Below are 14,592 nucleotides of genomic sequence, written 5' to 3' on the forward strand. Positions count from 1 at the left end.
AGGGTAGTGAGTCTCTGGAATTCTCTACCCCACAGGGCTTTGGAAGCTCAGTGATTGAGCATGACCAAGACAAAGTATCAATTGATTTCCAGAAGCTAATAATATCTGGGAATAGCATGGAAAGTGGCATTGAGTTGGATGATCAGAAATGATCTAGTTAAATGGCAGAACAGGCTCGAGGGGCTGAATGGCCTAAATTGTCCTCCTACTGTGGCACAAAAAGGAAGATAGTCAATTCTGGCTTAACTTCAAGACCTGTGTAAGCGTTCTTGATGCAGCTGAAAGGCAGTAATACAGAATTTTAAAAGCCTAAAGCTAAACAAGATGAGACAGCTACAAAAATGAATTGTAGGTGGATGAAGGAAGGAAGTCAGGATATCGCAAAACAATTCAATGCAATTCTGGTTATTTTGTTCCATTCAGGAAGATTGACACGAGATAAGATAAACAGACAAACCATAACTGCCTAATATGGTGCAGTCTTGGTTTCATCACATTAAAATTATACTTTACAAGAGCAGGAATACACAAAAATGAACAAAACTTTACATTCCATTATAGATGTAATTTCAGGATTCAGCAGAAACAAATCTAATTGTGTAAATAAGAATCGTGAACGATAAGTAAAGAGAAGGGCCAAAGCAGTCTAAAATAGCAAACTCAAGTAGTAGTTATGGAGACAAAAGACGACTGCAAATTGTTGAGGATAAAGCAGAGGCAATTTGAAAGGATAAAACAAGACAGCCCAGAAGGAAAAAGGATACATCAAAGAGTACAAAAGGATCAGTGTTGTATTTTCATATGCAAATATAAAGCATTAGAAATGAATTAATAGAACTAAATCTGAATAGAAAGATAATGCTGGAAAGTGAGACTGATACATAAATATGCCAGCCACAAAACTTTCAATGAAAAGAAGGAAAAAGAGGCAGGATGGTTGGATAATTAATTAAGGACACAATTACAGCTTTGGAAAGGGGAGCCTTCATTGACACTAATGCTCAGACAGCCTGTCTGCATTGAACTAAGACAATATAGGATTTGTTGCTACATTGACAGTATAAAACATTACCAAATAGTGGGGGGAAAAAGATTTTTTTGGCAATTTAACGCGGTAGTAGAGAGCTGTAACCATGGGGAAGCTTAACTAACTAAAGTAGACAGAAATAAGATTTCAGAAAAGGAGTCATCCTGAATAGCTATGTTGTCTGTCCAGATGTTAGATCTGAATCTGGGTGACAGAGCAATATAAACAAGGTGAAACCTTGGAAATAGTGACCATATCCTAGTTACACTCGCATTGTAAACAGTAAGAAATAAAGGGCACTGAACTGGAAATTTGCTTGTTCTAGAGAGATGGAATACAATCTGAAAATAGCAGATCAATTAACTGAACAAGAGAAAGCCAAGAGGTTTAATAAATATCTTCAAAATTAGGAAGGGAAGTTTTAATAGAATAAATAGGGAAATGCCATTTCCTCCACTTACAAGATCTGTGGGTCGGCAACTTAATGTGGCCCACAGGATGTAGCAGAAAATTAAAGGCCTAATCACACAGTGGGTAAACAGAGGAATGCTTTGCCAGTGGTTGAGGTAGGGACCAATGCTTTGAAGCAAAAACTGGGTAAGTATTCGAAACAGTGGAAGATATAAGGATATAGGAAGAAAACAGAACAACAGGATTAGTTCAGGGTTGTGCAAAGAACTGACACAAAACATGATGAACCAAATGATCTCCCACCAAACTCCAAACCTCTTGTGATGTTTGAATTAAAGGATCTTCCCATAAGTAAGCTGTGAGGTTACAGCAAAATGAGAGAAATACAAGACAGTGCAGAACAATACAAGAAAATATAAATGAGAAATAAGGAGAGACAATTAGGAAGGCTAATGAATTTGAAAGAAGACTACTAGTCAGACCTAAAAGGGAATAGCAAGAGTATTCAAAAACACAAAATAAAAGAACAATTAAAGAAAGGCTAAGATTGGGAAATCATGTTGCAACTATTTAAAACCTGGGCTAGGCTACATTTGGAGTACTGTGTGCAGTTCTGGTCACCACACTACCAGAAGGGCATGGAAGCTTTGGAAAGAATGCAAAGAAGGTTCACCAGGATGTTGCCTGGTATCAAGAGTATTGACTATGAGGAGAGGTTGAATAAGTTTGTTTTCACTGGAAAACGGAGACTGTGGGGAGACCTGATAGAGATCTATAAAACTATGAGAGGCATAGACAAGGTGGATAGTCAGAGGCTTTTTCCTAGGGTGGAAGTGTCAATTACAAGGTTCAAGATGAAAGGGGAAAGTTTAAGGGAGATGTGCAGGGGGAGTTTTTTTCTCGTAGAGGGTGGTGGGTGCCTGCAATGTGCTGCCAGAGATGGTGGTGGTGGAAGCAGGCACATTAGCAACATTTAAGAGGCATCTGGATAGGTACATGAATAGGGAGGAAATAGAGGGATACAGACCTAGTAAGGGCAGAGGTTTTTTTTTAAGTTTAATTAAAGCATCAAGATTAGCACACGCTTACAGGGCCGAAAGGCCTGTTCCTGCACTGTTTATTTCTTAGTTCTTATTACTTTGAGATAAACAGAAACACCTTTTTTAAAAGGCAGAGTTCATAGACAATGATAGGGCATGGATTTTTGTAAGACATTTGATAAAATATCATATAAGAAACTTGTCACGAAAGCAGAGTTCTGTTGTATTCAGAAATGGAGTGTATGAATAGAGATAGGGGATTAAAAAGCAAAACATAGGGCTAAATGAATAAAAATTGAATATTCATCAGACCGATGGGATGTGAATAGTTGTATGCCATAGGGGTGTGTGTTGGGTCTTTGGTTCACTATATTAATCATTCAGACTTAGTCATGCAAAAAATTTCTCTGACAAAAATAAATTACAAAACATGACAAACTGAGGAAAAATGAACAACATTTGAGGATAGACTCACAGACTATGTTAGTCTATGTTAGAGCAGGTTTAATGGACAAAGATAGTGTGACGAGCAGAAGATATGTTCATTTTGCTGCTGTGAGCTGTCACACTCTGTAAAATGAAAGATAAAATTTGGTGGTTTACCATGTCACAGATGTCACCATGTCACAGGTTGTGAACGATGAGACAAAAAGGAAGAACTAACTAGATTTATCATTAGAATCATAAAAATAAAGAGAATCACAAAATCCTACAGTGCAGAAGGAGGCCATTTGGCCCACTGAGTCTGTACTGACCACAATCCCACCAAGGCCCTATTCCCAAACCCTCATGCATTCACTCTAGTTTAGCCTGGCCCATCCACTAACCTGCACATCTTTGGATTGTAAGAGGAAACTGGAGCACCCAGAGGAAACCCAAGCAGGCACAAGGAGAATGTGCAAATACAGACAGTGACCCAAGCTGGGAATCAAACACAGGTCCCTGGTGCTGTGAGGCAGGAGTGCTAACCACTGTGACACCCCTAAGAGAAGTAAGCAAATTTAACCTCTTGAGCCTGCTCTGCCATTTAATATGATCATGGCTGATTTCATCTTGGCCTCAACTCTATTTTCCTGCCTGTTCACCAAAGCCCTTCAAACCCTTCCAAATAAAAAAAATCTCTCCACCTGCTGCTTAAATTTACTCAAAGTCCTGGCGTTCACCATGCACTGGGGTAATGAATTCCACAAACTCATAAGCCTTTGAGAAGTAATTCCTCCTTTAAAAGTTGGTTAACATTTCATGAAAACAGTTAAGCTTTTTATATTAAATGTTAGTAAACTCACGTGGTGTTCCTGTTTGGGAATGCTGTTTGAGGACATTCCCTGCGTTTGTGCTCAGTACTTCCACATATAAAGCATCCATCTCCAGCTTTCCCACAAGTGTGTTCCTGAAGAACACAACGACAGCAGGTGTCACAGTGAATCCAGGCTGGAAAACACAAAATTATTTCTTAGATCAATATCAATCTGTACTCTTATTTCAAAAAAAAAAGGCAGTATTACTTTGACAACACAGAATTCCATATTGGAATTCTAAACAACAAATGCATAGACTGGTTTAGTAAGGTCCTGCTTTTCCACAATAGAAATTGTTTTAATGTTGAAAGCCAGGTCATGTAGTTGTGCTACCAGCATAATAAAAAAAAGGAAGAATTCTGGTTTTTTTGCAAAATTTCAAAATTGAATAAATTTATCAAGATTTGACTTGTAAATAAATAAATCTTATTGAGTGTGACTGGCACTCCAAAGCATCTTTTCAAATTAATTCCAGGTAGGAAACCATTGATTTGGTTTTAACTGAAATACAACATTTCCAGGAATATTTTTCCTCAATCAAGAACGCCCCAGAATGTTTTCACTGGTGATTCTGGGCTGGATAGATCACCTTGAAAATCCACATTCCCATTTCCTACTAAATAGAATAATTAGAGAAAATAAATTTTAGAAAAACTGATTAGCTTCTGTCATTCATTTCAATTCAGTGCAAACATTTTACTCAGTTCTCAGCTATCAAGATCTCATTGTTCCCGTATTTTGACTATCCCATAGTCAATTTTAAAATATCCACGGAACCATAGAACCCTTTTGGCCCATTGAATCTGCACTGATCACAATCTCACCCAGATTCTATCCCCATAACACTAGCTAGTCCCCCTGACACAATGGGGCAACTTAGCATGGCCAATCAACCCAACCTGCACATCTTTGGACTGTGAGAGGAAATCGGAGCGCCTGGGGGAAACCCATGCAGACATGGGGACAACAAGCAAACTCCACACAGACAATGAACCTGGGTCCCTGGTGTTGTGAGGCAGTAGTACTAACCATTCTGCCACCTGTTAAATGTACAGCTGCTACCTTTACAAATTCACATCACAAGCAATTGGGTCTTTTGGTTCACAACAATGGTTTTTTTAATGGTCATCATTAGGCTTTTATTAAATTCAAATTTCACCATCTGCTTTGAGTGGGATTTGAACCGAGGTCACCACGCCTCAGTTTCTAGTTCACTGATGATACCTCGATTACACTGCTTCACCACCATATCTTAGTAGCTCACTGTCAAGGTTCTCCCTTCAAAGCCAGGTGATTGCCTTGAGCAAGATAAATTCAAGGAAATCTATATTGGCAAAGCTGTTGACCCCACCCTGTGCTATGTTATACGCTCCCCTAGAAGTGGTGTCAACATTTGCACCCTCATTCGGTAGAACACTGCTGCTGTACTATGTGCCATAAGCACAATGCAGTGCAGCAACTCATCAGGGTGACGCCAACCCTGAAATCTTTACATTCAAGGAGGACAGCAGCAATAATCTCATGGGAACAGCCCTACCTCCAAATCACACACCATCCTCAATTGCTATCATATCACTTAAAATCAAGGGACTACCCATCTTTACACATGCGGCAACATAACAAGAAAACCCATTACCATCTTCTCAAGGCAGCATACATGTGGCCTTGCCTTTGACACCCATATTCCAAGTATGAACAAAAAAGCTAAAACCTACAAGGATTAAAATCAATTTAGTTTAAAAACATACAAAAATTTCTTCGCAAGGGGAAATAAATCAAGCAGAGTTATTCTCAAAGAAAGTTAATTTCTCCCTGAGCCAGACAATAATTAACATTTTAGTGGTGTCATTTTTATAGATGAAATAGTCCTCAACTTTGACCGCCTGCACATCACACAAACAGACCTAGTAAACATTAACAGTTTAACTATCTAATGAATTCTACTCACATGGTTTCACGCATTTGTTGCAGGTCTGACAGTGTTTCCATTGCTTGCCATCCTAACAAGAATATAAAACAGTGTTGGTCTAAACCAGATACTTCAGAAAAATATATTTTGGCATATTACATTAAGGGTCATCATTTATGCTCCCAAATACAAAATTAAAAGTGGTGAGAAAGTGACAATGCGGAGGAAGATCCTTCAAATGTACCATTCTGTAATCAATCACTCTCTCTTCATTGCACATACTGTCCATCTAAAGATCATGTTAGCAATACTGTTTGAGATGTAATTTTTCATAGAAGAATCCATGTCGCGCATACAAACTTCAAAACAACTATCCACTATTCCAAACCACCTCCTGTGTCATTTTGAAGACAGAAGCAGAGAGATATAAAACCTTGTCTTGAGTGGCTTTTCTAATTTTCTGTTCCTTTCATGGCGATTGGAGGAGGATTGCATGTCTAGCTTTATCAAGGGCAAGAGACCAGTCAAGGAGGGGAAATTTACCTTTGTAACACTATCATGGGATGTTACTTGTGATTTTGATATTTCCCTCTCGTCTTTGGTGCAAACTGACAATAGCAGATCCAAAATTGGGAAAAGAATGCAAGAAAGGCAGCAAATGCAAAGGCACAAATCATGATCCGAGTGTGCAGTCATTGTGAAGCGCACTCTACAGTGAAGAGAAACCCATCAGTAAGCAGAGGCTAGAGTCAGCACAGAAAGCTATTTCCAGGCAATGAACATGCTCTCCGAAGAAGCTAAGGGGCATCTGCATAAAATTCAGCCACTGTCGCTAAAAACATAACTTCATGATATACAACAAGCACAACCACTTATATTTATATTGCTCCTTCATGGTGACAGATTGTTCAAAGCTTCTTCACAGCAGCTAATAAACAAAATTTATCAAGCCATATAAAGAAATATTGAAAGTAAAACTCCCCTAGCATAGTGTCAGGGGGAAATGAGCAGGGCAAATACACGGGGTTACAGGGTAGGATCTGGGTGGAATTGTTGTCAGTGCAGGCTCGATGGGCCGAATGGCCTCCTTCTGCACTGTAGGGATTCTACAAAACTTTTATTCTAAGAGGCTTTGGGCAAATAACCAAAAGCCTGGTAAATGAGGTACGTTTTAAGGAGTGAAGGAAGCCAGGTGAAGGTGCAAAATATAGTGAAGGAATTCCAGAACTTGGGGCCCTGGCAGTTTAAGGCACAACAGTGCAGCAATCAAAACCAACAATGCTCGAGTGGCCAGAAGTAGATGAGCACAAATATCTCGAAGGGTTGTAGCACTGGAGGAGATTACAGATATAGGAAGGCACCGGGGGGAATTTAAGAACAAAAGTACAAATTTTAAGACTGAGGTTTTGCTTAACCGTCTGCCAACGTAGATTAGCAAGCACAGGAATGAATGGCACTTTGTGCTAGTTAGGAATTGGGCAGCAGAGTTTTGGATAACCTCAAATTTACAGAGAGCGTAAAATGGGAGGCCAGGTAGGAATGGGTTGGAATGTAGCTTACAGCACCAGATCAGCAGAAGCCAGGGCAGATTTGGGCAATATTATGGTGGGTGAGAATAGGCAGCCTTGGTGAATATGCAGTCAGAAGCACGTTAGGGTCAAATATAACACCAAGATTGGTTCACTTTCAGACAGTTACCAGGAAGAGGGATGGAGTCAGTCACTATGGACCTGAGTTGGGGGTCAGAGGGGCTGGATTCTCAATATTTAATTGAAAGAAGCTTCTGCCCATCCAGTACTGGATGTCAGACATGCTGGATACGGTCAGTGTAGAACGTAATGCTGAGTTTACAGATGATATCCCCGAGGGGACAGGATGTAGATGAGAAGCAGGAGTGACACTTGCGGGGGATTACACAGATAACTTGGAATGGTTCCCATACAGTTAACTGGCCACAATCAGATGGATAAGAATAAACCAGATGAAAACAGTCCTTTCAGTTGGACAATAATTGAGAAGTATTGGAAGAGGATTGCGTGCTAGCTTTGATGGCAGGAGACTGGTGTCAAGGAGGAGAAATTTACCTTTGTAACATTATCATGGGATGTTACTTGTGATTTTGATATTTCAGTACTGTGCTGGTGACTCAAACTAGGAATTTCAGGAATAATAGTCAAGGATTTGGACACCAACACTCATGGTATTTGGTGAAGCAAAGTTGGAGATAGGGCAGTGGGGTGCAAGATGGTGGGATGAAGATTGCGTTTGAGGAGGGGTTGATGACAGCAGATTTAAATAAAAGGACAACACCTAGAGAGGAAGCTGTTAACAATGTCTGCCAACATGGTAGCCAGGAGGGGAAGTTTAGTGGGACGAGGTCAAGGGTGTAGGAATTGGGTCATGTGGACAAGATGAATCTTAAGAGAAACTAGAGAAAAATATAAATAGTTCCAAAGTACTGAAGCATCTAAAGTTAGTGCAGGTCCACCCTGTAACATGTACCATTTTGAGTTTCCAAGGGAGTTATTAAAGAATTTTGGGCACTTCTTTTAATTTTTCATCTGCTGGGATAATTTACCAAAATCAGGTAATCTATTAAATCATAAGGAAAACAAAAATTGCCTGCAAACTAATGTGGTACAAGTAAAAATTTGCTTACTTTAGATGTACAAGCCTTGCATATCTGACAGTGTCTGTTTGCGGAAGATACATATCGCTGACAAAGTGAACAGAACCTGGAGGAAAAGACTAGAATTTGTAAAAATGCTATTTAAAGCCAGGAATACACGTTCCTGTTCTAAAATGTGAAACTATTTCACCAACGCAAACAAAATTATAAAGACTTCCTTGACTGAAGTTAACAGCCAACCTATAAAGATAGAGAACATTGATGGAAGTAGATACAACGTCTTGACAGTCCCAAATTATATCCTGAGTTTGTAAAAGATAATACATGCATGCACTCTCAAGGGGATTGGAATACAGGAACGAAGAAGTCTTGCTATATTTGCACAGGGCTTTGTTGAGACCACATGGGTTCCCACATGGGAAGGATGGATTAGTAAATTTGCTGACGACACCAAAGTTGGAGGAGTTGTAGACAGTGAGGATGGATGTTACAGTTTGCAGAGGGACATAGATAAGCTGCAGAGCTGGGCCGAGAGGTGGCAGATGGAGTTTAATACAGAAAAGTGTGAGGTGATTCACTTTGGTAAGAGTAACAGGAGTACAGAATATAGGGCTAATGGAAGGACTCTTAGTAGTGTGGACGAGCAGAGAGATCTCGGGGCACATGTGCATAGCTCCCTGAAAGTTGGCACCCAGGTTGATAAGGTTGTTAAGAAGGTGTACAGTGTGTTAGCTTTTATTGGTAGAGGGATTGAATTTTGGAGCCATGAGGTCATGTTACAACTGTACAAAACTCTGGTGTGGCTGCACTTGGAGTATTGTGTACAGTTCTGGTCGCTGCATTATAAGAAAGGCATTGGAAAGGGTGCAGAGGAGGTTTACCAGGATGTTGCCTGGTATGGTGGGAAGGTTTTATGAGGAAAGGCTGAGGGACTTGAGGTTATTTTCATCAAAGAGAGGAGGTTACGAGGTGACCTAATTGAGGCATACAAGGTGATCAGAGGGTTAGATAGGGTGGTCAGTAAGAGCCTTTTTCCTCCGATGGTGATGGCTAACATGAGGAGACATAGCTTCAAATTAAGGGGTGGTAGTTATAGGACGGATGTCAGAGGTAGGTTCTTTACTCAGAGGGTAGTAAGGGCGTGGAATGCCCTGCCTGCCGCAGTTGTGAACTCGCCAACTTTAAGGGCATTCAAATGGTCAGTGGATATGCATATGGATAGCATTGGAATAGTTTAGGTTAGAGGATCATTAGATTGATTCCAATGGTCGGTGCAACATCGAGGGCCGAAGGGCCTGTACTGCACTGTAATGTTCGATGTTCCACATCTTGAATGGTGTCTGTAGTTTTGGTTTCCACATTTAAGGAGGATATACTTGCATTGGAGGCAGTACAGCCTAAAGGTTCACTAAATTAATCACTGGGATGGGGAGTAGTAGTGGTTGTCCTAAAATGAGACACTTGAGTAAATTGGGCCAACATTCTCTGGAGATTCTGAATGACCGTGACCCGGTAAGACATGAAGAAATTGTTGCTGCTCGTCAGGGAATCCAAAATGCAGGGACATGGTTTCAAGGTAAGGGGTTGATCACTTAGGACTGAGATGAGGAGAAATTATTTCTCTCAGAGTTGTTTAAACTCTGGAATTCTCGACCTCAGAGGGTTGTGGATGCTCCATGGTGGCCGAGATAGACAAATATTTGGTCTGTCAGGGAATCGAGGGACATGGGGAGTGGGCAAAGAAGTGGAATTGAAGTCCAAGATCAGCTGTATGGTTCAGGCTTGGTGAAGCACATGGTCTCTTGTTCTTAAGGAATAAGCCCTCTCCTCTGATTCTTGGTTTGTTTCCTAATTACTTCAGTTCACAGCAGGCCACCAAAATGAGCTACAAGAACACAATGAGAACGTTTCTCTGGGAGTCTGCTGTCTTGACTTTCGCTATATCGAATGCAACTTAAAAAACTTCAGTTGCAGCCCTTGTGTTACTATGAAAACATTTGTGATGAGAATTATTTTACTGAGTTTGTCACTCTGATTCAGGATATTTCAAGTTAAAACATGGGAACGTTTTCACCAGGTGACATGCTTTGCGTCTAGAACTTACCTGTACCCTTCTTCTGCAGGCAAAACAATGTTTTTAGGAGGAAGATTGGTAAATATTCGCACCGGAGATTGTTTTCGACCAGTGTTTCCATGCTTGTACAATGCATGATTATCATAATCCACCTAAAATTAAAATCACCATCATTAATTTTCAGGTACCATCTGTTCTTTCAATTGATCTAAAAAGTTCCTCTTCCTCTCTAGGTGAGCACTAGTTACCAACTATATATACCCTACTGTCAAATCTACAGCGCCAGTGACCCGGGTTCAATTCCTTCACTGTCTGCACAGGTTTCTTCCAGTTGCCTCCGGTTAGGTGCATTGGCCATGCTCAATTCTCCCTCAGTATACTCAAACAGGCATCGGAGTGTGGCGACTAGGGGATTTCACAGTAACTTCATTGCAGTGTTAACGTAAGCCTGCTTGTGATACTAATGAATAAACTTAAACTTAACACTTATTTATACAATACGGATTCCTTGAAAAATATATTTTATGGCACTTCTTGCAGTCTTGGTTAAGTTTACAACAACAAAGCAAAGTTTAATGTCCAGGCAAAGAACTTGCTTTAAAATCTTCGTAAACTAAGTTCTGAGAGAGAGAGCAGATTGTCCACATCACCAAACACTGGTGAGGCCACAACTGGAATGTTGTGTGCAGTTCTGGCTGTGATGTACAAAGCATGCATCCAAACAGTTCTCTCTCACAGCTCAGAACTTCCAGGCTTGTACTGGAAGCGCTTCCTCTCAAGCCCCACCACCCCCACTGCTCCCTCCCCACCCGTCATGTAAAAGATTAAGGGATAATCTGTGTGGTTGTTCTAAAGTAAAAGAGAAAGAAATGCAGGGGGAGAGGCACTTATTGTCCTCAGTCCAATTACCAAAGATACAAGCAGAAAAGCATCAGACTACACTGCATATCATTTTGGTCTCTGATTATTGTGAAATCAGTGAACAGACTATTGCACCAGGGCAGCGTTTGACAGTGTCTGCTCCTGCAAATGAATTTCAAGTTCCCCTATTCAGAGAGGTCCATTAGTTTTACCATCTAAAAGACAAACTATATTTAGAACATTACAGCACAGTACAGGCCTTTCGGCCCTCAATGTTGTGCCGAGCTATGTCCAATCCCAAGATCAAGCTATCCCATTCCCTATAATTCTGGAGTGCTCCATGTGCCTATCCAATAACTTGAAAGTCCTTAAAGTGTCCAACTCCACTATAACAGCAGGCAGTGCATTCCACACCCCAACCATTCTGAGTAAAGAATCTACCTCAGACATCCCTCCTATATCTCCCACCATTAACCTTATAGTTATGCCCCCTAGTAACAGCTACCTCCATCCGAGGAAATAGTCTCTGAATGTCTACTCTATCAATCCCTCTTATCATCTTATAAACCTCTATTAAGTCGCCTCTCATCCTCGTCCACTCTAAAGAGAAAAGCCCCAGCTCCCTCAACCTTTCCTCATAAGACCTACCCTCCAAACCAGGCAGCATCCTGGTAAATCTCCTCTGCACACTCTCCAATGCTTCCACATCCTTCTTATATGAGGTGACCAGAACTGCAAACAATATTCCAAATGTAGTCTCACCAACATCTGGTATAGTTGCAGCATAACCCCACGGCTCTTAAACTCAAATGGATAGTGTGTGTTAGCGTTTATTAACGCTAACACACACTATCCATTTGAGTGGCAACCTTCAGAGACCTGTGGATATGAACCCCAAGACCTCTCTCTGTTCCTCCGCATTCCTCAGAACCCTGCCATTGACACTGTAATCTGCATTCAAGTTTGTCCTACCAAAATGAATCACCTAGCACTTATCAGGGTTGAACTCCATCTGCCACTTTTCGGCCCAGCTCTGCATCCTATCAATGTCTCTTTGCAGCCTGCAAGAGCCCTCCACCTCATCCACTAGTCCACCAATCTTGGTGTCATCAACAAATTTACTAACCCACCCTTCAGTCCCCTCTTCCAAGTCATTGATAAAAATCACAAATAGCAGAGGACCCAGCACTGATCCCTGTGGTACACCGCTGGTAACTGGCCTCCAGTCTGAAAATTTTCCCTCCACCATTACCCTCTGTCTTCTACGAGACAGCCAGCTGCTTATCCAAATCAGCCAAATTTCCTTTTATCCCACACATCCTTATTTTCATGAGCCTACCATGGGGAGCCTTATCAAACACCTTATTAAAATCCATATATACGACATCAACTGCTCTATCTTCGTCCACACACTTAGTTACCTCCTCAAAGAATTCAATCAAGTTTGTGAGGCAGGACTTACCCCTCACAAAACCGTGTTAACTATCCCAGAATAAACTGCATCTTTCCAAATGGTCATAAATCCTATCTCTCAGGACCCTTTCCATGAACTTACCAACCACCGAGGTATGACTAACTGGCCTATAATTACCTGGGTCATTCTTATTTCCTTTCTTGGAGAGGAACAACATTCGCCACTCTCCAGTCCTCTGGCACTATCCCTGTGAAAAGTCTGACAACACCAGGTTTTAGTCCAACCTATTTATTTATCAAATAAATAGGTTGGACTAAAACCTGGTGTTGTCAGACTTTTTACTGTGTTTACGCCAGTCCAACGCCGGCATACCCACATCATGACTACTATCCCTGTGGACAGTGAGGACTCAAAGATCAAAGCTAAAGGCTCTGCAATCTCATCCCTTGCCTTCCAAAGTATTCTAGGATGTATCCCATCTGGTCCCGGGGACTTATCCACCCTCAGGTTTTTCAAAATTGTTAATACATCTTCCCCCTCCATCCTATCAGCCTGTGTCACACACTCATCCTCAAAAACATGGCCCCTCTCCTTAGTGAGCACTGAAGAAAAGTATTCATTCAACGCCTCACCTATCTCTTCTGACTTCATGCACAAGTTCCCACTACTACCCTTGACTAGCCCTGACCTCACCCTGGTCATTCTTTTATTTCTCACATAAGAGTAAAAAGCCTTGGGGTTTTCTTTTATCCGACCCACCAAGGACTTCTTATGCCCCCTCCGAGCTCTCCTAAGCCCTTTCTTTAGCTCATTCCTAGCTACCTTGTAACTCTCAAGCGGCCCAACTGAACCCTGTTTTTTCATCCTTACATACGCTTCCTTTTTCCATTTGAGGCGGCATTCAACCTCCTTTGTGAACCATGGTTCCCTCGCTCAGCCATTTCCTCCCTGCCTGCCAGGGACATACCTATCAAGGACACACAGTATTTGTTCCTTGAAAAAGCTCCACTTTTCATTTGTGCCCATACCTGACAGTTTCTGTCCCCATTTTATGCACCCTAATTCTTGCCTAATCGCATCACAATTACCCCTGCCCCAATTATAAACCTTGCCCTGTCTTGTGACCCTATCCTTCTCCATTGCAATAATGAAGGACACTGAATTGTGGTCACTATCTCCAAAGTGCTCTCCCACAAACAAATCCAACACTTGGCCTGGTTCATTACCCAGTAAGTACCAAGTCCAACGTGGCCCCACCTCTTGTCAGCATATCCACATATTGTGTCAGGAAACCCTCCTGCACACACTGTACAAAAAGTGTCCCATCCAAACTATTCGGCCTATAAAGGTTCCAATCGATATTTGGAAAGTTAAAGTCACCCACGATAACTGACCTGTGACCTCCACACCTATCCCCAATCTGCTTTGCCATTTCCTCCTCCACATCTCCATTACTATTTGGGGGCCTATAGAAAACTCCTCAGTTTTAAAGCTCAGCTCATGTGGGACTACATGTTCACTCACCAACCTCCCGTTCACAGGCACTGTCTACACTTCCGTTGTCTCAACAAAGCAGCTGGTATAATCAACGACCCCAAATCACACCGAACATGCTCTCTTCCACCTTCTTCCATCGGGAAAGAGACGCAAATATCAGAGGACACATACCAGTCAACTCAAGTACAGCTTCTTCCCTGCTACCATCAGACTTTTGAATGGACCTACCTCGCATTAAGTTGATCTTTCTCTACATCCTAGGTATGACTGTAACACCCCATTCTGCACGCTCTTATTTCCTTCTCTTGAATGTTATATGCTTTGTCTATATAGCACGCAAGACATAATACTCTATCAGGATGTGTCTAGGGCGGTGGGTAGAGGAGAGCCAGTGGATGTGGTCTTTCTTGATTTTCAGAAGGCGTTTGATAA

At 41.4% G+C, this 14,592-nt stretch overlaps 1 protein-coding gene across 2 annotated transcripts in view; it reads right to left on the bottom strand.

Annotated features, from left to right (window-relative positions):
* zcchc4 (zinc finger, CCHC domain containing 4) overlaps positions 1 to 14,592 on the bottom strand; it is a 57,445-nt gene that overhangs the window by 4,134 nt on the left and 38,719 nt on the right. For both annotated transcript variants that reach the window (XM_080189410.1, XM_080189420.1), the window contains 4 exons: positions 10,419 to 10,540; positions 8,345 to 8,420; positions 5,725 to 5,776; positions 3,765 to 3,909 (listed from right to left, as the gene is read on the bottom strand). In XM_080189410.1, the coding sequence (XP_080045536.1) occupies positions 3,765 to 3,909; positions 5,725 to 5,776; positions 8,345 to 8,420; positions 10,419 to 10,540 (395 nt within the window). The remainder of the gene's footprint in view (positions 1 to 3,764; positions 3,910 to 5,724; positions 5,777 to 8,344; positions 8,421 to 10,418; positions 10,541 to 14,592) is intronic.

The sequence above is a fragment of the Carcharhinus amblyrhynchos genome, chromosome 1 (assembly GCF_965287045.1).
Source record: "Carcharhinus amblyrhynchos chromosome 1, sCarAmb.v2.hapA, whole genome shotgun sequence".
NCBI lineage: Eukaryota > Metazoa > Chordata > Chondrichthyes > Carcharhiniformes > Carcharhinidae > Carcharhinus > Carcharhinus amblyrhynchos.